The sequence below is a fragment of the Lonchura striata genome, chromosome 7, assembly GCF_046129695.1.
Source record: "Lonchura striata isolate bLonStr1 chromosome 7, bLonStr1.mat, whole genome shotgun sequence".
Classification (NCBI taxonomy): Eukaryota; Metazoa; Chordata; class Aves; order Passeriformes; family Estrildidae; genus Lonchura; species Lonchura striata.
In genome coordinates, this window is record NC_134609.1 from 15,272,673 (window position 1) to 15,296,239 (window position 23,567).

A 23,567-nucleotide genomic window follows, 5' to 3' on the forward strand; every position below is an offset into this window, starting at 1 on the left:
ATACATTTTCCATTGACATATTTGTACAAATTGCATGCTGTTTTCATACAAGTTTAAAATTTCAGTCCAAATTGCTGTCTGAAAAAGTTCAGTGTTATCTGTTATTGCTCGACACTGACTGAAAGAAAGCAGCAGGAATTTTTGGTTTTTAAATTTCCTGGGAGTGGGATAACAACATCTAAGTGCCACTGGGTTGTGTTTCCTGTGTGTTATTCAGTAATTTTCCCCAGAAGTGGTTTTATTTTAATGACAGCCCATCTGATCCCAAATTCTCATCTGAACACTGAATTAGCAAATATTTATTATCACAGTATTTGAATGAGCTTAATGCCTGTCCCAAGATTTGAGTCTTTTCAAAGCTGGAGCCTGTGAACCACATTTATCCTGATGAATAGTGTTAACCCCCATTGCTTTCATGTGAAAGGCCTGTTCTGGATTTTCTAAGCAGTCAGCCAACCTTCCTGCATTAGCAGTTACCATTTCCATAGGGATCTTTCTAGTTGTGATTCAGCCTCTCAGCAGTTCACAAGTTCAGGGCTTACAGAAAGCAGGGCTATACCTGCCTCTCTTCATAGACAGCAGAGATGGGTTTATTTTTAGCACAAGTATGCCAAAAATACATTCCTCCCCTCTTTAGAAATCTGTGGGAGAGACAGACACATATACAGACAGTTTTGCCAATATTAGTGGCAGTGAAGACTACTTTTTCCACTGTGTCTTGTAATCCCAAACATCTTTTTCAGTGTGCACCACCTCTCTTATGTCTCAGTCCATAGGTGCCATGACTGATGATACACCAGAACTTTGTGCATAAATGCTGTTACAAGTGCAGAGCATGGGGAGCTGTTGGAGTTCCAGGCCAGAACTTAGCACTTAGAAGTGCCCTGATGTTTTGCAAGACCAGCATTCAGTTTGGGATGAGTAAGAAATATTTGAGCACCAAAGCCCAGACCAGGACTTCAGGAGAGTCATCTTTGCAAAATCTTCCTGCTGGAATTTAAGGTGAAAAATACACCTCTCTCAGGTTGGGAATTCACAGCCGAAGGTTGCTTTGGAGAAGACAGGTCACTGTCCCTCTGAGGAGGGGTAAGCCTGGGCTGCTTTTGGATCTCAGGGACAATTGTCCTGATTTCACAAGTGTCCTGGTGCTTGGACAGAAACAGGCAGCAGAAACTTGCTGGTGCTATAGCAATGTAATTAGCAGTTCTTTTAATGTGTAAATGTCTGCTGGGCTCATGTGGAGTCCTGCTCTGCCGCGGAAGCAGGAGTTGGGCTGTAATCCAGGAGATCCTGCTCTTCATTTAGCTGTAGCCTGTGGTTCAAGTCCAACATGATGCCAAACCCCAGGAGAGTCCCATGACTCCAGTAAGGAGCTGTGTGCACTCAGCAGGGCACAGGGTGCCATCCATTGCTCAGATCTGCAGTACAAAAATGTAGCTTGTTGACTTCATGGCATATTTCTCCCATTATCCAACATCCTATTGCAGTCTGCCAAATGAAACCCAATGCTGGATGTGCCTTCCAGCAGGATGGCTGATCTTGTTTGCTTTGGAGGGACAGTGGAAGAGGTCCTTACTCCAAGAAGTCGAAGAACACTGGCTACATGTGTCCAGCCTTGATGATGAAATGAGCTATTTATGAAAAAGCACCCAGAGGACAGCAATGTGTTACTCGTGTGCGTATGTAGGCAGTATTTTTAGTGGTGACCCTAATAAACACTTTGCCTCCCACCTGTAGGTACAAAACTGCAGTGCTCTAAGGTTTGAGTCACTGGCAGCAGCGAGCCCATGGCCCAGAGTTGCTGGCTGTATTAGTTATCTCTGAAGAATTACCAATGGCCAATCTGAATGTAAAAATAGCTGATGACTGTTTGTTTCATCTGTCTGTTACTCGACACCGCGTGGTTATTCCGATACGTATGTTTGCCTCTTCCCCACCATGATCTCCGTTTGGTTTCCCCTTGCCTTATAACTATTTAAATACATTTTACTAACCTTGGATTCCTTGCTCATTTCACTTCACCTTGCTAGGCAGGTCTGCGAGGATTCAAGGGTTAGTTCCTCCACTTTTATTATTTTTCAGTCATCGTTTTATTAAAATAACCATGTTCAGAAGAAGAGTCCGACACACATAAGTAATGGGAACTGCTAATAATAAGCAGGCTGCTTTAAAATGTGCTGGGGCTTTGACTTAAGGGAAGAAAGCACAGCCCTGCATGTCCCTGTCAGGAAGCTGGAGCACAGAAGGTAAGGGGGAAGCATCTGGGTGGTTTTAAAACAGGGAAATTGTGGAGAATGGTGGTTCTGAGTGTGTGAATGTGTGTGCACTCAAGGATCAGTAATGTGATTGATCAGATCAAACATAATTTAAATATTTTCTTCAGTGATTAGAGGTGGAATGTCCTTTCATTTTGTCCAGCTGTTTTTGTTCTCAGAGAAATGCAGGATTGTCTCTGAAAGTCTGTGTGTGGAAAGAGACATACACATAGATTTGTTTGCAGTGAATACTGTTTATGACATGTAATTATTTTGCAAAGGGGCATGATCCTTTTAAAAGAGCGCTAAATTGATATGAAGCTCATTTAATTTTTGTACATTGTGCTGTAAACAACTTTAAGGAAATATACATTGGTTTTGCTTTCCAGGTGATTACTGCCTACAGATAAGCTACTTTTTAAAACTTGGTGATTTTTATAGGGTTTGGAAGGCTGTTGGATGTTTCTTTTTTTGGAACAAATAGGAATAGAATAATTTAAATATTTTATAAAAAGTAACTACCATGCTACAGAGCCTGAAAAATTGAGATAGTTCAAATACCTATGCAGTGCTGAGAGGCCACTATAAATTACTGTGACTATGACTTATATCCAATTTTAATTGTTGGAAGATTACTTAAATGGCATAGGCTTTTCTTACTCCAATTATTCAAAAACTTCTTAGTCTGCTATCCTAAGGAACTGCATTTTATTAGTCTAGCTGCAGAACTCAGTGGCAAAAAAAAAGAACAGAAATAATTAAAATTGAGCTTGAGAAGCCAAAGTGCTTATGCTTTTTTAAATGGCTTGTAAACTGGCAATCTGATTACATCTGAATAGAGAAAAGTTTTACAGCAGCACATCAGAGTGACTGGCTCACACTGAATTTGTACAGTACCAGCTAGAGGAATCCTCCCTAGTCCTCTGCCATTTCTGGGAGGAAGGCAGGGGAGAAGGAAAAAAGAGAAGAGATAAGAAGGACAAATAAGCTTTCTGGACAGGATTAAAGTCTGTGGCTCTCTTCCTTTACTTCTTCAAAGAACTGACCATTTAAAAAATAAATGTCCTCAGTTAAATGCTTAAAGGATGAGGTCTGTGACAAACACAAGGATGTAAAATATTCCCAGTACACTGGAGCCCCAGCTACATTTCCCCCCCCATTCCATGCCTGTCATTAGGAAGGTATTTCTGTATGCATTCTCAGCCTAGTTACCAAAACAGTTGTAACTTGAAGGCCACAGCTGGGTGGAGGTTTGCAGGTGTAGTTGCATCCCTGCACTGCAAGCCAAAAGCACACAGAATTTTTTTCTCTGTAATCTCTTATTCACACCTGCTTCTCTAAAATGCTTGTCTTACCTGTACTTGCATTACCAGAGCTGTGGAAAAGGTCCACAAGATTGTTAATCCCTCCAAGACCAGAAACAAAGTCAACTAACCCTATGAGCCATGCTGGGAGAAAATTCCACTCATCTGTATCAGTCTTTCTTTAGTCCAGCTGAGTTACACACAGGGAAAATTGCTGGCAGAGGCAAATTCTGCAAGTGGTTTTAGCTGAAGGCCTGTCTGCAGCTGGGGTGCCAGGTCACACAGAGCTTTGACTGCTCTGAGCAGGAGGCTGAGTTCATTGCTTTTAGAGGTAACTGCATTGCTTGAGGTTGTGTTGCATTTTGGGATCAGCTGTCTGTGAGCCAGCTGACAGGTGTGTAGGGAAAGGACCACAGTGGAAGCTGCATGTGTTCACTCGGAGGGGAACTTTACCCTTGAGATAAGGTTGTTCCTCTTCTATCAAGCCTGCATATGCTTTTGGATGGGTCACACATATCTGAAGTTGTGTGTGTATATATATGTATGTATATGTTATATATGTATATTTGTATGTGTATGTGTGTGTTGAGCTTGATGTGTTATGACTTTCTTGCTGCTTGTCAGGTTTTTATGGCTTTCAAGTGTGTGTGGTGGAAGAGTGCCACCAAGACCCTGTGCTTTACCAGTCTCACAGAAATTAAGACAGCATTGAAGCTGTAAAAGGACAACCCTTACCTAGAAGTAAGGTTTCCCTTGTGTTTCCCTGCCAAATGATCCTCTTTGGACAGAAATAGAAAGCAGATATTTAATTATAGTTCTATGTTTCTTTATCATCCATCACCTGTGCTTGCAAATAATGATATACAAGAAGGCAAGTAGCTAGTAATGATTAATCTAAATCATGTGTTAACAGTCAGACCCATCTTTTTATGAGCCAAGAAGGTCAAATAGGGATGCATCTTTATTTTCAGCCTCTCACATAGCCACATCCCATTAGTTTCAAGGATGTTTTCCCTGTTAGCTACACACTGTGTCAAAGGCTGTTTTGGGGACTGTGAGAAGGCTGTGACAGTCAGGTACATGAAGGCCACCTTATTCATACTTTCCACTTGCAGTTTTTTGGAAGAGTCTCTTAAAGAGATGTATGTGGTTAACATTTGGCTACACCTTAATGTGCAAGTCAGCAGTCTCTGGCAGCTTGCAGCTACTGCAGATCCTCAGTCTCAGATGTGCCTCTGTCTATCAGCTTTACCTGGATCAGACATAAGCTGTCATACCTCAAGGCCAGCTTGGCTTGCCTGTCTGCTTCATTATAGACCCATGTACAATTTTGCACTCTTCTGATGGCTTTTGTTCTGTTGAGGTATATTTCATGCATCTCTGTCTCTATCCTTTGAATATTTCAAAGCACAGGCCTTCACTGTGCAAAAATTGGGATAAGTGCCCAGGACTGCCTGGGAGGCTGGTGCAGAAACATCATGCTCAGAGGGAACTGACCCCTGCAAGCTGTGTCAGGGTTTGTGCTGGGGCAGTGGGGCAGCACTCCTTATCATGATACTGTTCACTGAGACTCTTTATTTTGACTGATCTGCTTTGAAGTAGTGATATTAGGACTTGGTCTGTCTCTCCAAAACTGAGAAATAAGTTTTTGACCAGGCTTATGAATTGTATGAAGCCACAGACAAGTAGCTAGAGTTGCCACCTCTGTAATGTGTGAGAGAAGTGAGGAGAAGGGATGGGAAAGGAGAAGTAGCTGGTGACAGAGGGTCTAGGGAAGCTGAAGTATCACTGAAGCTGCTGAGGAACTGACTCTACCAGAGTCATCAGAGTCTATCTCTTGGGGAGCAAGTGTGGATTCTCCTCAAAACTCTTGATGTTTCTTTTTCTGTCTTTTACATATATCCTTTACAGAATAATCACAAGAAACACTGTAGCAAGCTCATTAACTATGAAAGAATGAGGAATTGGCTTGGGGACACACCATTACATCATAAGAATTAGTCAATCTCTGAATAGGAAGTCTACATTTCCCAGGGCAAAACCAAAACAACTCCTGTGCACAATGCAGAAAGAGGAAGCTGGAAGGGCTCATCTTGTTCAGGGTGGGATTTTTCTCCTGGATTTTGCTCCTCAAAAGGAGGAAAGTAGTATAGCTTCCAGAGATACCTGGGGCAAGGGTGAGGGGGCTCTCCCCTGCTCTCCCAGAGGCCTCCCATAGGTGTGTGGCTGTCCCATGGCCATGCTCCAGATAGCAGGCAGAAGGCAAGCCACAGCTTTTGTCCTTCTGGAATGGCTCTGTTATAATCAGCAATGGTTGAGGAGCAGTTTGTCATTGGAGGAGAGATGTTATGTGAAAGGATGGCTGTGTGCTGGAGTCATGTGCTCTGGCATGCATTGAGTGTCACCCTCCCTGCCACACTGCTGCTCAGGAGCAGAGCTCTTTTGGCAGCATTTGAAAGCTATAGCAAGGTGTAAGTAAGAAATAGCTCTGTTCCTGCAACCTGAGCCAGAGTATTTTGTAAACCAGAGCCTCCACCTTTTCCCCCACCTCTGATGCCTACATCTTTTTTGTCTGTGGTATTTTGGTATGTTGCCTGTCTGTAAATCCTGTGGAATTCAGTGGGTGAGAAAACTGCTTAGAAGTTGGAACAATTTTGAACCTAGCACGTTCAAGCATTTTTAATTCTCTTCTTAATAGAAAACAGATTCAGCAAAATCTTTGTCCAAATCTTGAAAATATCCAGAAGTTATAAAGAAAAAGAGCAGATGAGACTACCAGTAAAAGAGTAATCCTTTTTTTTCTGCAAGCCTGTTGTTTCCCAAGACCGTATCCTGTGTGGTGGGTGTGGGTCAGACTCTCCTTGTCAAGAAGCTTAAATGGTTTAAGTGTAAACTTGACAATGCTGATGGTATCAGTGTTGGGACTGATGGGCAGAGGGCAGTGTAAGTGGGGGATGGTTTCAGATTCCCCAGCCTGGAAAGAGAAGTGAGGCATGGCTTGTTGCTAGCAGCAGATTTCCTTGTGTAGGTCACAGAGGAAAATACACCTGTCTCCCATTTGTGTCTAACATACTTGCTGATATGGTTACGATTTTCCCATGACGGGGATTGAGACTGTCTGGTCTGCTCCAGATTACAAGGCAGCCAAAATATTATATTTTTATTCTTGACCATACATTTTATTCCCCTTCCCCCTTTGTCATCTTCTACCTCTAGCCATTGCAATGCTGTGATACTGCACAGTTTTCCCTCTGCTGTGGGAAAATCTCCTTTCTCCATTCAGGAAGGGAAAGCTCTGAAGCTTTCATCATCTAAATCTTTCTTGAGAATGGAAGGAGATGAACACCTGTCTCATCAGCCAAAACCCTTCCAGTGCTCAGTGAGGGCACCGTACCATTGTAATGTCTGTCACCTGTCACCGCTAGCTAGTGAGGAAGGCTTGAGTTTTAACAATCTTAGCAAAATTTAGGTATCAGGCACCCGAGATGAAGCAGAGATCTTTGCAGTCAGTCACCTCCAACTCTGGTTGGATTTCACTACACAATGTAATGCCAAGCTACATACTCTGTTGCAATGGGGCTGGGGTGGGCTCACAGAGATTTTTAATCATGAGTTATGAAGGGCTATGGGAAAGCATATTTTTACATTACCTGAGAAAGGCTGAGCTCTTCTTGTGCAATTCAGAAAACAGATTTTGTTCCCTGCTCTGCCACAAATGCCCCCTTTGATCTTGGGCAAATCAGCCAGTTGAAGCTGGTCCTTAGCTGCTGACCTGTAGATGAGACACAGATCCACAGTGGGAGAGTTTGAAAGATAAATAGCCACGAGGTGTTCATGTACCATATTGCTGGGGAGCTGTATAAATATCTTGGTGTACAGTGACTGACCTAGTTTCAGACAGTGGCCTTTTCCAGGCGGACATTTAATGCCAAGAAACGCACTGTTTGGGTTCAGTTGCTTAAATGTCACTTGTCTGTGCTGACTGCAGGTCACAGGAGGAGCACCATCCCTCTTGCCCTGTGTTTCTCATAGACTCGTGCTGTTTGTCAAGTGCTGTACCTCCCTTGGCCTGTGTCAGTCATGTGCTCTGTGCCTTTGACTTCCCTGTCATGTCTGCATGCTACTGGCTCTTCAAAGGCAGTGAATCAGGAGATGGAAGGATGAGCAGGAGTTGCAAGAAAGCCTCAGTGCAGATATAAGCCTTTCTGAGAAACATCTCCTTCTTCCAGACGTAACAGGCCTGTTGGCAGGATGGGGCATTTGGAGGACATTGGGAAAGGCAGTCCGGAGACCGGCTGGAAATAACTGTTGGGTCTTTGCCACTGAACCAGAAAGGGAAAGGTAGAGACACTTGCAGTCTCTGTTCCTCCCATTTTTCTTCATGTGAGGTCTTCATCTTCCAGTGTTTGAAGCTTTGTGGTCTGAGCTGGAAAGGTAAGCATTTCAGCTGGGGCTGCAAGAGGTTCACCTCCTTTGAGGAAAGGACACAGCAGGATACAGAGCACACAGTCATTTACTGGGTACATTTCTTCCTGGTGTTCATACTTCCACCAGCCTACACTGACCTTCCTTGAACTGATGATTCCCTGGTTCCAGCTTCCATTGGAACAAATGAAGTAGCTCCAGTGGAGCTCACTGGAAGAAAAAGACTTCAGTTCTTTTTTTCAGAAAAAAAATGAGAAGAGGTTTGATTAAACAAATAAAATCACAATCATATTCATTTTAATGGCATTTCCCCTAGAAAGATAATTCAAAATTTATGGGCTTTATAATTTAAAATATTTACTTAGGGAAATTTCAAAACAAGATCACACTCTGTTGCAGTACCATCAGAGTATTGTTTGACATAGAAAATAAAATGAAAGATTTCAGTTAATGTTAAATAGCATACACCCTCTTTGATTTAAGGACATTAATAACATACTATTATAACTATTATAGTATATATACATGTTATTTCTCACAGCCTTTTTTCACTGAAAAATGGTGGCATAATCTAAAATTAAAAAAAGGGTTTTAATTCTAAATGAAATTTTGAAATTCCCAATTTAATTTCTCTTCTGAATCTTTATTCCATGTGAAATTTCAAAAGCTATCTAAATGAGAACAACCTCCCCTAACAAGTACACAAAGCTATTTCCAAAAGTTGATATTGTCCACATGATGGCAATTCAGTTTGGCAGCCAGCTCTGCTGGTGCAGCTTAGAACCATACCATGCCTACCCACCACTCTTAGATCTATGTATTCTAGTGAATATTGCAGAAAAGAGCAACATTACTTTATCCCAAATGTACTGCTATTTTCAGTGATGAGCAATACAGGTTAGAAAATCAGAATTCTCCAGAGGGCACGATTTGGTGGCATAACAATGCGGTATTAGTTCCAACCCCTTTCCTTTGCATGTTGGTCTGAATACTTTGTGGGGGTGGGGTTTGGCTCTTCACAGATGAATTTCACTTTACTGTGGTTACAGTTGCATATGTCGCTTCTGGATAGTGCACCAGCGTTGGCTGAGGAAGTAGATGTATTCAGTCACCAATTCTGTTCTCAGTTATTCTACTGACGTCTGTGAAATTACTCTAGATTTATACCAGTGTAACCGAGAACAGAAGTTGGCCCAAAATCAAGAACAGTCTCTCCTCTTCTCTGGCCCAGAACAAGCTGTTCAAGACAAAATTGCTAGGCCAAACCTCAAGGGGAATGGACCCAGTTTCCTGCACTGGTTTGGTTCAGACACATGGTTCCTTTTCCTTGCTTTCCAGTGCAGTGTTCAAAGATCTGATGCTGGAGTAGCTGAGGTCACCTTGTTCTATGCTAGTCATTTCTGCCAGTGTTTGGGATTTTCACCCTAAGCTGGAGAGATCCACTTCTTCATCTTCCATCTGTTGTGGCAGGTATTTTTATTTGTGTGAAGTGGTTTCCCTTTCCCCAAACAAGAGAATTCACTTTGGTTTCCCTTTATGACTACAAAGAATTGGTGAAAGTGATCTTGTTGGATGAGGGAAACAGAAGCTTGTGCTAATACATTTAATTATATGTCCACCTCAATTTAGAAATTGCCTTTCTTGACAATTCAGGGAAATGTGGCTTGAGCACTACTGCCTCTCTCGGAAGCAGCTGCCCTGCTTGTTGAAGGTGTTGTGATCCTCCCCCAGGTCCTCATGTAAACTCCCTGACACCTTTTTGTTTGTTTTCCTAAATGCACAATGAATCCATCAGTGTTGTGATCATTGAGCAGCTGCAGCAGGCTCTGTGCTCATTCATGTGTTGATCACTGCTGCCATGCAGGATTTTCTGGCAGTATCCAAGGGACCTCACTGAGCCAGCCCCACTCGGGCTAGGGAGGAGCTGCCACCAGCTGTGAGCGCTGTCCCAGCTTGATGACACAAAACTGAAGAGACCTTTTTCTAGCCAGAGCTCTCATCTGATTATGAAGTCCTGTGTGTGCCATCAACAAATATGAACCTATGCAAAAAAGTCATCAATTCATTAGGGATTCTCCTATTTCCCATGGTAAGGAGCATTAACTATTCATTGTCATTATGAGCCCCTGGAAACTTAAAGCAGCATGTGTGGAAGTAGAGCATGCTGCTGAAAAAATGTCAGCCCAGTCACAGGGCTCTGGGTTTTGAACTGGAGCTGTGGATGGATACTGCAGAGAAGAAACCAGCTCACAAAGATTAAAAAAAAAAATCTTTCCTTCTCATTCTCATGGGTAATGCAATGCTGCTGACTTCAGACTGCTATGCAACTCCCAGAAGACACTGCCAAAATGCCACTGTGATGTCTCATGGCATAACCCGTCAGCCAAATACCAGCCCAAGGGGGTGGAGGAACCAACTGGCCCTTTATATATTGCAGCAGCAGTGATGTCATACGCTCCAGCCAAGTTTGCTGGTTTACCCAGCTCCTGTCTAGTGAAAAAAAAAGGCTGACATTCAGTCTGTGCCAGGCCAGGAATAGTATCTGTAATTTAACCTCCTCATCACAACTTGCTAGGCACTTAAGAGAGAAACTGGAAAAAGCCTCCTATTTAAAAGAGAGGAGAGGCTGGTTTCTGGATTGAACTGCTTGAAATCTCTGTTCATACAAACTTTTTCAGTAGCTCCTATCAGATGATGGCTACCGCTAACACCTCACACATTTCTCAGCATTTCCAAGCGGTTTCAGATGCCCAGCATTGCCTTCCTTTTTCTTTAACATAGACTAAATTCAGACATCCTTAAATGTTTGAACTAGCTGAATCCTGACCTAAACTCAAATACTGCACCTTGCTTGTTAGTGGTCATATTCATCCAAAAAGATAAAGAAATGGAACTTTACCAGGTTATTAAACCAGTCAGGAACAGCTTCTTTGCCTAAGAAGGTGTTATCATATTTATACAAGGAATAGCTACATCAGTACAGTGTTGCTGTTTCCATCCAGTCCCAGTAATGGTCTGCACCTTAAACACCTGGTGCAGATGCAGCTTTTCCAGCTTGAAACATTACACTTTACAAGCACTCGTATTATGTCCAGGCAAGACAAGGATTGTCACAAGGGTTGCTGAGACAGTGGCAGTCACTATTCTTTCCTTAATCAGTGGCGCCGAGTTGTTTTTTAACTGTGACTCCATCTAGGAAAATAATTGCTGAGATTACATCATGATCTCCATGCTTATAGTTACTCTACTCACTTTTCAGCTAAAGTTCTCAGCTTACAAGGGACAATATATTTCTCCAGACCTGAAAGCCAAGATTCCTCCTAGATCAGGCTCCACCACCACTAAGTAGTGATAAACATTGTGCCACTAGAATGTAGTCAGCAGCCCCATTAATGAGTAAGACAGAACTTAATCACCATGTCTGTGTTGGTTTGCACAGTTAAGAGTACCGCAGAAGCAGTAAAATTGTAATTTAACCTCTGAGCAAAGAGAGAACTGACTGCACATCTCTGGAGTGAGGATACCTTTTACATCTGTCTGTAACCAGATGCAGCACTGTTTGTTGTTTGCTTGCTTTTCCTTTAGTCTAACTTTTTTTTTTTTTTTTTTTACCCACACATCTTGGACAACATAAAGCTGTGATTGATACAGGCTTATCCCTAAACACACAATTGCCATTCTTCAGGTGAGGTGCAGGACACAATCACAGTGGGTGAGCCCTTGTTGCCTCTTTTGCCAGTAGGTTTTGGATATCATGAGCTGACTCAAAAATTTCCTTTGGGAAGACTCTGCTATCTGCATTACCTCAGGGCCAGACAGTTTTCCTTGTGGGAAATTGTTATGTTCTTGCATAGATTAGGCAAGCTGACCTGAACCTTGGGGGTTTCCACAGCAGAAGAATGGCAGCAGTTCATGTTCACCATGGCTGAGCTTTCCTTTAGTATCTCCAGCCTCTGGTTCATGCATGGAAGCAAAAGATGTTTTGTTTACTGCCCCTTACCATGCCAGCTGTCCACCTTTCATCTCCTTTACCACAAGGACAGTGAAAAAAAAGGATTTTCAAACTTCAGCTGCTTTAGTTCCAAGTTGTCCAGATTGACATCTGTATTTATTGCCAGTAGAAAGCCATATACAGGTGGAGTGGAGGCACATAGTTTCCTTTCAGTCCCTCTGAAAGGGTGACACAGCAGGGAAGAATTCTTCTTTTTAGCCTGGAATCATCTCCCAGCCTTTGCAAAGGGCAGAATGCCAGGAAATCATTGCTCACCCAGCTGCCAGTCCCTGCTGGGGCTACCAGAGTGTGCTGGAGATTGTGACAGTTGTTTGATAGGAACCTGACTGCACTCCACAAGCTATCAAACCCAACAGGTATTTGGTTATTGTCACTCTGGAATGGACAGCTGTCTCTTTTTGTAAGAAATCCTGTAAATCAGCCCTAAAATGGTTGTAAAATGGGAACGAACAAATGGACAAAACAATCCTCAGATCATGCAAACAAATATCTTTGTTTTCAAATTTCAGAGTTCACTTAGGATCAAAAAAAATGCTGGAGGTCAGAAACATCCTGGGGCACTACTTCTGTAGAATCTACATCACTGGACTATTTCTACCTCCTCACTAAAGATGGTCAGAAAAGAAGCCAAATACAAGTATGCGAGTGAGTTCTAAAAACAAGAAGCAAAATTATAAGGCAGGTATGTACTTGTATTTCTTGTTTGTATAACAGTTAAGAATCAAAACCAGGAGCAGGATGGCCTTTCATTTGTCTTCTCTTTTTTCTTGCTGCATTATACACAAAGATGTATGTTGGCAGGGGGAGAGAAACTCATTTTTGAAAAATCTTTGTACAAAGTCAGATGGAGAAGCTCTGTTAGGTTCATTTTATTTCTGGTGTAATCTATTGTAGTTATGCATAAGTCATTGGAATTGCATGGCTGGAAGGATAGGATCTAAATTCACTATCATGCTTGGAGTCTAAAAATAGGTTGGCTGAGATTCTTTTAAATAGAAAAGGAAGGTAAGGAGTGTTTTTATTTGAAGAAACAACTGAGCCAGAGTAATTCAGCTGATTAAACTCAGTTCCAGCACTGGTTCATCATAGAGAGAAACAGGTTCTTTTCAACAGTTTCACTGAGATGGACCAAGGTGGAATCAGGGATTTGGACACCTGAAGAGGTTGGAATCTAGATCTGAATTTCATTGCTCAGTTTTATGAGCTGAATCAGTGGATTCAAGCTTGAGATGTAGCTATCTTCTACTTGTATAGAAGTCACTGTAGATGTGAACCGTGGTATTTCAGCTCATCACAAGTTCATAATTCCATTGTAAGGAGGAAATGGAGATACAGACCAGTCTTTCATTAAAGAATTTTAGCCAGTTCTGGAGTATGCCTTTAAAATTAGTCTCCCTGAAGTTAGTCAAAACTTTGTTCAAGTCCTTGAATGTGAGAATAATAATCTAAAAAATTTACAGAGAAAATGAAGAGTTGTAGTGTAGAGATTTCAAGTACAGCCAAAGGGTCTATTTTACTATTACTTGTTCAATTAAAAGATTCCCCCATCCTGTGTTCAGACAGGACATACACAAAAATCTCAGTACTGTGGGCCCTGACTGTGTGTCATAATCTGTGGTACCTTATAATTGTGTTGAATGTGCTACCTTTAGCTCTCAGCAGTGCTGGAACTGAAATCAAATGTTCCCTGTGCTGCTGTAGTGGGTCTGCTACAGTCCCCGGGGCACTCCTGCCTTCTGCTGGCTAAGCTGATGCTAGCAGCCTCTTCAATCCAACAGACCAACACAACCCTGCTGTATCCTGCTATGGGGGGCTAAACTGTACCCCAGCACTGTTTGTCTGGAACATGCACAGAAATCCTTTTCACTTGTAGTGCTATTCTGTTTTCTCAAACAAGGGTTGTGTTCATGGCAGTTATTAAGACAAAGCTGTGACAATTCAGTTTTGTAAATTTTTCTTTCATTTTGGTTTTAGTATGCAATGATATACTTTGTGACATCTCTTTTAAGCAATTTTTTGTTACTAATTCTTCCTGGCCAAAAATGGCTAATCTTCTTTTCTAAATGGATGCACAGCATTTAGAAGTGTTTATGGTTGGAGGTATGGAAAGGGAAGTATTTGAAATCTGTTTCTTATGTCCTTGTTTAAGAGCTCAAGTAAAAATATGAGGTAAAACCACTTTTTTTTAATGGCTCTTTCCAGAAATTAAACTATCTACCATGAGCTACTTGAATTGATTAAAATAACAGTGATTTTTGATCAAAACAACAGTGATGATGTTCGTTGTGTAGCATCACAAAAGTAGTCAGCGACTGATATATCTGGAAAATGCTCTCTGCCTAATAGTGTTAATATAGAAAAAATTGTAATTTATAATTTTTGGCCTTGCAGAGAAGAAAGTTTTCTTCAGCTATTCTGTAAGATGAGTCAATGTGCAGCAGCACCATCTGGAAGAATGGCTTTGTGCTTGTGAATTGCAAACAGCTGGATCTGCCTCACAAAGTCACCTGCCTATTCAACATCTCAAACAAAAGTATCCTTTGGATACTTCACCCATGACTCTCATGAACAATGCAGGGAAATAAGAAACACACAGAAGGACACAGTGATTCCTCAAGTATTGGGAGTCTCCTGGATGACACAGACAGAGAGGTGAGCAGCCTCACAGATCGGGCTTTCAAAAGTTTGTGTGTAGCAGAACTTGAAGACCCTTACAATGAACCAGAACTTTGCATTTCACCTGACTTTGCCCTCCAGTTGTCTGCTAAAATTCACTCAGGGACGTTAAACCATGACATCAAGAAAAGCAATGTCTGTGACAAGCTAACAGCAAGAAACAATGAACATACAATATGGGCTTCTACATTCCAGCAGTTACCTAAGTATGCTTTGGAGGAAAAGAGGATTGCCAAAAACAACACCTTTGCCATGGAAAGGAAATTGAGCTTGCCAGTCCCTGGTCCAAGGAACAATAAGCATGTTTCAAAAGTGTCCTCATTGATTAAGACATTTGATAAGACTGCAGACCAAGGGTCAGGAAGTTCTCTGATAGCAAATAAGCAGCCCATTAAGAACAGCTTTCAAAAATACAAAATAAATCATGGCAGTGATACTGCTTCCTGGGATGATACAGACATTTTAAGTATCCACAAGGAACTTTCTGAATTTTCTGAGGCTAGTCAAGGTAGCCACTGCCTCAGCGGCAAACATGAGCCACAGAGAAGACGTAATAAAATAGACCTGAGTTATGGAGACTCTGATGGTTATTATCCTGTGCTGATTGAGATGTCAAAAGTAGCCAAGTCAAATTTTTCCCATTCTTCTAAGAAGGCTTTAAAAAACAGAAACTTGAAAGTTAGTGAGCCAGCAAAAAAAGGTAGTTTTCTTCACAGTGAAAATAGTGCTTTTGAATCATGGAATGTTCATCATAAAAAAATGACAGAAAAGGAGGAATTTGTTCACATAAAAATGGAAAAGGATGGTCTTGCATACCTGGAAGAATCACCAGTTGTTAAAGGACTCCACACAGGTGAACATAAATCGTCACCTGTCATGACCACTATTGCTAAGAAAGATAAAGATTTTCAGATGAAGCCAACTGTACAAGAAGCTTCTTTCTCTCTCCGAGTTGTACCTCAGGGTCTCCTCCCTTCAGAAAGCAAATATCCTGTTGCTTTCCCTCCCACTCCTCCCCCTAGGAACCATGTACACCAGGGTCCCCCTCGGCCACCCCCTGCCCCACCAGCACCTCCTCTCCCACCCCCCTCCCGGCCTGGCCGCCCCTCAACACCCCCGAGCCCCGAAGCCCCTCCTGTGCCACCACCCCCAGTGCCAGCTCGACTTTCCCCCACTGCCTTGTCCCAGGCCTCTGTGTCACCCCAGTCTGTGTCCTGTAGGACGGTTTCACCCTCACTCAGGTTTGAGTCCCCCAGTCCACCTCCACCGAAACCCCAGGCCACCTTCACTGAAGAGGAGTCCCAGAGCCCCCAGCTGGGCAATGCCCATCCACCCTGGAGGAGACAGAGGGCTACAGAAGGGGCAGCAGGGAAGAGACAGGCTGCAAAGGAGAAGGGCACAGACAGCCACAAGACCTCACTGTCTGAAAAGGCAACTGGTGCTGACCTTGGTCTGCGTGTGACTCCTCTGGCTAAACAGGCAAGCTCCCCTGCATCCATCAGCTCCTCTTTCAACATCAGCGAACTCCTAACACCCATCATACCACCAAAACAGGAGGTGGACACTGTTGAAAGTGAGCTGATCCCACTGACACCTCCTCCCACAGAGAGCACGGCCTCAGGAGACCATGGGGAGAGCACCTTAGATGATTACAGGTCTTGGGATAATTGCAGGTTGACAGCATCAAGTCTGTTATTTAACTTAAAGGATGTGCGCAAACGTGTTAAAAGCATTTATACCCCTTCTCCCCTGTTAAGGGCCTTGGAGGAGAAAAATAGAACAAGGGAAAATATGCAGGAGACTACAAAAATGGACTCCTCATTCTCAATTTCACATGACAAAAGTGAGAAAAATATTACAGAGAAAGATGAATTGAGTGATATAGCTTATGTATTGTCTAGCAGTGTTCATGAAAATGACAATAAAACCGATTTAACTGGACACTTCACAGGCAATTATCTGACTTTGAGTTCACCCCAGACAACAGAAGACCTTCCATTTTACCAAACTGGAGACAGCATGAAGCAAGACAATTCAAAACACCAAGATCTTGATAAAAACACAGGGGATAATGAAAATTTCCCCTTGTTCAGACATGAATCAAATGAACTTGACTTAGGAAAACATCAGCAGTATACAGCACAGAGACCCTTCAGTAGAGACAATGTAGATACGAAAGCTGGGCAGCCCATGCGAAATCACAATGTGCAGAGTGAGGAAAATGAAAGACAAGCTGCTATTCAGAATGAAAATTTTGCCTTCAAAACACTCCTAAACCAACTCTCACCACCAGAAGATGAACCTTACAGTGGCACCCAAACTAACATTGTGGTACCTGGCCATGAAGCACGAGGCAAAAGAAGTACTAGTTCCTCAGAGCAGTCCTTTGTCTCCACAGTGGAGCAGCCATTTCAGGAAGAGCCATTTCTGCCAGTGCCCCTGATGGAACAGACATGCCTCCAAGAAAGCCAGAGGACTGACAGCGAAATGGGTTCAGGAAGTAAGAAAAGGCACAAGGAGAGATGGAAAGAGGTTGGGCAAGATGAACTGCAATATTGTGCTTGTATCAGCCCTGATACTGGTGCAGCAGAGAAGAGGGAGGGAAGTGTTACTGGGAATGAACAGAGGAGCTTGATGAAAGAGAAACTAGAGAGAGAGAAAAGAGAAGAGGCCAACAGCACAAATTCTGCATCTGACAATATAAGAGACACGTCCATCTCCAGGCCTGAGGAACCACAAACACCCTCATCTTCAAGCTCAACCAAACCCAGTCTGTTCATGATTAAAGATAACACATTCAGGTCACCTCAGGTAATAAAGGCTGTCAAGCTGCCCCTACTCCGGTCATTTTCCCTGGATGATACAGTGAGCAGCAGTTATAAGGAAATGGAACGTAAGTTTATGTCCCCAGCAGTTTACAACAAGCAGCCCAGAAACATGTTGCACGCCCAGGAGGTTGGCTGGTGGGCATCAAGACACAGAGGGCAGCAGAATGTGAGAGATGGAGCACCTGACAGAGAAAAAGAAGCCAGTGAGCCTGGATCTACTTCAGTAACACTGGATCCCAGTCTTCTGGACAATACAGAGAGCTTTTCATTTGGAAAACTGACAGAGGAAGATGAAAAGACTTGTGTGTTGTTAAATAAATTTGGGAAAGTGGATGAGGAAACTGTCTGTAGAAGTAAAAAGAAACCTACAAAGGCAAGACACAGCTTAACACAGCCAATTATAGGTCCGGAAAATGACCAAGCACAAAACAACCCCAGCTATCCTGCAGAAAGAAAGACAAATTACTTTAAGAATCATCATTTATCTAACCGCAAAGGGGGCTCTTGTGCAAAAAAAATAATCACTAGGCAGACAATTTCCCCTGTAACTGGCTCCATATTAGAGGACCACACATGTTCTTCTGTATCCAATGACACTTTAGAGGATATCCTACATACAGAAGATGCACCTTTGTTAGACAGTCTTTCATGCTCTGCTGTTACAAGCCCCAGGTCAGGAAGCACGATGCACTCTCTTGCTGCCAGTTCACTGTCAGATAAGCCAACTATTTCTGGCTTTAGAGAGACAGAGGATGGTACAAATCCTGCCTTGTGGAACACGGCACTAGAGAGGCAAGCTTATATGCCTGCAGAAGAGATAATCAATTCAGCACAGAGGAATCTGCTTTTAGATGTTGAACGGGAAGATGGGAGACTGGAGCCCAGGGGACTTAGCGGGAGACCCACAGGCAAGCCACCCACTGTGCCACCAAAAACAGAAAAGGCTCTGCGTCGGGCTAAAAAGCTGGCAAGCAAGAGGAAAAAAGTGCAAGAGCAGCAGAAAAGCCATCAGACTGAGCATGCAGATGCTGTAGGGAGAAAGCCTACTCATTCTGGAGAGACAACAGTATCTGCTTCACCCTTAGTATATTCTCCCCTTCATCCTCCCTTTCCTTCAACTTTTACTCCCACAGAGACCACTCCTGGGAAACCTAGACTGGCACCAGCAGCAAGCTCTTCACCCTCTTCCACCCAGCGGAAGCTCCTGCAGGACCCTGACTCCGGTCAATACTATGTCGTTGATTTACCAGCTGAAGTTAATGTAAAGACATTTTATGACCCAGAAACAGGCAAATATGTTCAAGTCTCAGTCCCTTCCTTGGATCAGAACTTACACCAGTCCACCTCTTCAGAAATTAAGAATTCTCCCTATGCCTCCTACCCTAGAGTGCTGCCTCTACCAGCCTCATCAGTAGCTGTGCTGAAATCACCTTCTCAGCTCTCTGAACCTGCCTGGTCAGTGCCTGCTGCACCAGAACCAGCTGAACTACCTGAAGATGGGCAGCAGGACTACAGACACACTGAGTCTGTGGATACTCAGCCCGACACTGAACCAGCCTCCTACTCCTACCATCGGGATGCTGGAGAAACTCAGCTTCACTTAGGAAAGGATATGAGCCCAATCCAAAGTACTAGCATTGTCACCCTCACCAATTTAGATGATTTTGCTGCTGAAGGAGTATCTTGAAAACTGAAGTAACAAAACATGCCAGCTAGTGTTTTTAAGAAGTGTTTGGACAGACACATGCACACAAAAGCACATGCAGATTTGATATTTGTACAACACTTTGGATCTCATTGTGGTTTGGGTGGGAAAGGAAACAAAAGCTGTTCGTGTTAAAAGGAAAGAGAAATTGAGTAAGCACCAAATTATCAGTGAGATGAAGGGGCAATGCCAGCTAGACAAATACATTTGACAATGTAAAGCCACTGCTTGCTGCTGCTGCTGCTTTGTCATTAAGAAGGCTGGGATAGCCAAAGCAAGTGTCCTACTGCCCAGATGTGCTGCATGATATATGACACTAAATAAAACCTATGAGACCATCCTATGCATCCTGTGAGACCTAGAACTGAGCTGCATCTACTGAGCTTTCCTCACTCACTGTCTTTGAACTACATTGGCAGGTAGAAAGTATGTGGCTACAAGTATGCCATACATGCAAGATCCATGTTTTGCACACGTTGATTGCCCTGATGTCATTGACAAGAAGATTGTATACTGGATGCACAATAAAAAAACCATTGAAAAAAACAAAAAAACCCTTTTAAACAACCAGAATACAGTTGCTGCTGTTCTAGACTTCCCATATACTTTTGCAGTGCCCACTAACATGCTGCTGAATTCTTTATATATCTTGATAACATCCAAATAGGTTCCCCCAGAGTCAGGGTTTATTTATAATGCAACTTAAAACTTCAGGTTATCTTGATACTTGGATTGAAATATTTTAGTGAGGAGCAAGGTTGAATGAAATCCCACTACAGTATTTAATTGCTTGTTAGGACAAGAAGTTCTTCACTATTGTAATTGAAACGTGTTTTGTTTTGTTTTCAGGCTCCCACTGAAACTAACTTTTAAAACCTGAAAAATGTACCTAGGTTTGATCTTGTGAATTCTGTTATCTAATACAAACAAAAAAAAACAAACAAAATATTCAGAATGTCCAAAGTATTAATTTCTAGAAAAGTGCTTCTTTGAATTATCACTTTTCTTTGAAAATCTGTATGAAAATACCACTCATCCTTGCATAAGCTCTTTTTTATCATCATAGTTAATGAGTAAACCTAGGTGAAAAGATGAAAAAATTGAATGTATTGTGCCTGCTTGTAAATATCTATATTTGGAGTATTGGCTTAGATTTTTCTGTCTCATTTTCATACTGTTTTCCCCAGTTATAACTGAAGTGCAGAAGCTCTAAGGAAGAATTATGCCAGTGACTTTCAGCCTGATTCACATCTTAGGGAATTTTTACAGGATTTTTTTCAGTGAAGCAGCTCTTGACTTCCTGAAAAGAAAGGGATGAATCAGGCCTTATGTTAATGAATACAGTGTGGAGACAGGACACTGCTCCCTCTTCCAGTGTTAATATTTATGACAGAGTATTCCTTCAGAAAACTTCCCAGGACTGAAGGCTTTCTTGGGACACAGACCCACTATGTGTTTTTTCTTCTTCCTTAACCTGAATTCAGCTCTCAGCCTTCCTTCATCCCTGACATGAGCCATATGTTCACAACCTGTCCTGGTCCCACCAGACAGTTCCTTTCATCAGTGCCACTTACTGAAGCATTTCTCTTAGACAAACACTAAGGACATCACTTCACTGATTACAGTGGGGTTTGGATTTAGCCTTTGATGATTTTCTGTGGTTGATTTGACCTGTTACACATTGTGTGATTTGGTAGGTTTGATTGCAGCAGAGGTGTTGGAAATGAAGAAGCTTGTATTGGTATGGTTTGAGTTTTAAACATATTCAGCTAAATGCCCATATTTGAATAAACATTTATTGTTAAGTTTTCCACTCTGGGAAGTTTTCAGCACCTCACTGCATAAAGCTCTGAACAACCTGGGCTGTCCTCAAAGCTGACCCTCCTTCACCAGGAGGTTCATCCAGAGATCTCCTGACATCTTTTGCAGCCTGAATTATCCTGTGATCTTGTTCTGAAAACATTAAAATTTTAAGTAACTTTTACTTGGAGCTCAGCTAATGCAGTCTCCCCTGAGAAAGGGCTCATTTTGAAGGAAAGTTTTTTAAAAAAATCCTGAAAAACGAGAGTGTTTCAAGAACAAGAATTAATTTTCAAGTTGTTCAATTCAGGGAAGTGGCTCTTCCTATAAATAATTTTTTAGTCACCAATATTTTGTAAACTGATGGTGCTATTCATGTTGCACTTCTCTGTTGCTGTCACTCTATACAGCATAATGTCTATCCAGTGTAGAGTAGCATCTCATCCACATGTTAAAATATAGATAAATAGATCCATTAGAGTTTTCCATGGTACATTTAGACAAAACCTATGAAATCTTAAAGCCCATCAGAATGCACAAGCCTTTTTTCTTTTGTGTGTGTGTGTGTGTGGTATTACAAATTTTAATGCCCTTAACATCCACAAGTCAAGAAGTAGGCTCTCAGAGGACAGGATAAAAGCTTCCTTTCCAAGGGAAGACTGTGGATATGAAGTATCTGTGCACAGATTAAAAAATTAATGGTAGCTTGATGACAAAAATGTATACATGCATTTAAAAAGAGTCCTTTTACTTCTTTAACTGCCATTTATTTTGTAGACCTGCACGCTTCTGAATCCTTTTATCAAGGGTCTCCTAAAACTCTTCTTGTGGAGAATGGGATGCTCCATCATACTGCTTCCAGGTATGAGAGGAAAGCAGGGTGTATTTTTCCCTCTGCTGTTAAGCTGAACTGAAACACGGGCATCAAAAGAGGAGCATTCTAACTTGGATACCAAATACATTTCAAGTAGGACTTCTTCTTTTCCATCAGCCCTTTCTGCTAGCTTCAGGGAGCTGCATTCACAGTGGACATGTGTCTCTGAACATCTCTGAACAGAGGGGTTTTTGACCTGGAGAAGTTGTAGCTAAATTGTTGTAGCAAGGTGAGGGTCTTCTCCAAGGTAACAAGTGAAAGCACCTGAGGAAATCACCTGAGAGGTAATTTCCATGGAAGTTTAGATTAGACATTAGGAAACATTTCTTCCCTATAAGGGTGCTCAGTCATTGGAATAAGCTGCCCAGGGAACTAGCGGAATCACCATCCTTGGAAGTGTTCAAAAGGTGTGGTGAACACTTGGTGCTAACTATTGGTCACAATGATTTTAAAGGTATTTTCCAACCTTAATAATTCTATGATTCTGTGAAATTTAACAAATAGGGGAGTTTAGAGAATAGATAAGAAAGTGGTTTTTGTCTTGTATCCAAAGCTTTCTGCACTTTGCCACAGGGCATGAATGATATTAGAAAAGTATTGCTCCAGGTCCCAGCCTGGTATTGAGCAGGAACCCATCAGCAAACCTGTCTCTGGCCTAGGCCATGCTGCTGGCCAACTTCTTGCTAGGCTGTGGGAGTGTGTGTGTGCAAACACATACATGCATCCACATAAACAACCCTATATACATATGTAATGTACCTGTAAAACTGCTATTTGCATATCAGTATAAGAAAGCAGTAATGCTGGTGATGGTGAGCATAAGATGTTTGTGTATTAAAGGAAGACAAATGACACCTTTTCAAATAACAAATATTTTTCATTCTTTACCCTATTGTGTTTGTGTTTGCTGGGGGATGTTTTCCATTGCTGCTGTGGGAAACAGGGCTGGAGGAGGTCAGTACTAGGCAGAATGAGAGCTGTAAATTGACCCTTTTCTTTGGGGGAGGGGTGCTATGGGAAATGTGCAATAGGCCTGAAAGCAGTTGTAGGAAAGCAGTGTTTTGTGACAGTGACATTAAGTTGTAGATTAAACAGGTGTTGAGGCAAGCCAAGCTAAATTCTGCCTTGCCAGCAGACTGTGGTTAGGACTAAAGAACAGAGCAGGTTCTTGGTATGCACAGAAACACAGCAGGCTGAAGGGAACAGGGGCCATTGTTCTCACTGTTTCCTTCTCCTGCATGTGGCCTTTGTGCATGCTGCATTTCTTGGTGCCCTGAGCTCTTTACAGTGGTGATTCTTCCTTGGCAGGTGTGACTGAGGCTTAGCTAGTCTTTCATTCTCGGGCCAGAACTGCCTCCCTCTGAATCTCCTTCTCCTTGTGGGTTGACTGTAATGCCAACAGTCCATCTGTCACATGGCAGACTTGGGCTGCCACCCCACAGTCATGGCTCTGTCCCAGGGGCTTAAATTTCCTCGTGGAAAATGCTGGATTTGTTTCAGAGAGTTTAGTTTAATTGAAATGGCCTACATGCATGGATTTTTGTCAACCCCTCCTTGGGAGTTCAGTGCCTTCCTAAGTCATCTGTCTAAGAAGATATATGTTCCATCAATGCAACTGTATTTGCAAATAAGTAATTATTTATTAATTAATAAACAAAATAAATGGGACTTGTTTTATAATACTGGAA

At 42.3% G+C, this 23,567-nt stretch overlaps 1 protein-coding gene across 11 annotated transcripts in view; it reads left to right on the forward strand.

The window, feature by feature from the left end:
* The window catches only part of C7H10orf71 (chromosome 7 C10orf71 homolog), a 79,199-nt gene extending 55,632 nt beyond the window's left edge, over nucleotides 1–23,567 (forward strand). For 5 of the 11 annotated variants that reach the window (XM_077784627.1, XM_031505253.1, XM_031505250.2 and 2 more), the window contains exons 2-3: nucleotides 12,506–12,678; nucleotides 14,388–23,567. In XM_077784627.1, coding sequence (XP_077640753.1) covers nucleotides 14,568–19,187 — 4,620 coding nt within the window. In that variant the 5' untranslated portion in view covers nucleotides 12,506–12,678; nucleotides 14,388–14,567 and the 3' untranslated portion in view covers nucleotides 19,188–23,567. Of the gene's footprint in view, nucleotides 1–1,921; nucleotides 2,247–3,869; nucleotides 3,891–7,788; nucleotides 7,994–9,322; nucleotides 9,455–12,505; nucleotides 12,679–14,387 lie in introns of those variants that run through there. The other 6 variants (XM_031505247.1, XM_021539272.1, XM_077784626.1 and 3 more) reach the window with 6 other exon arrangements.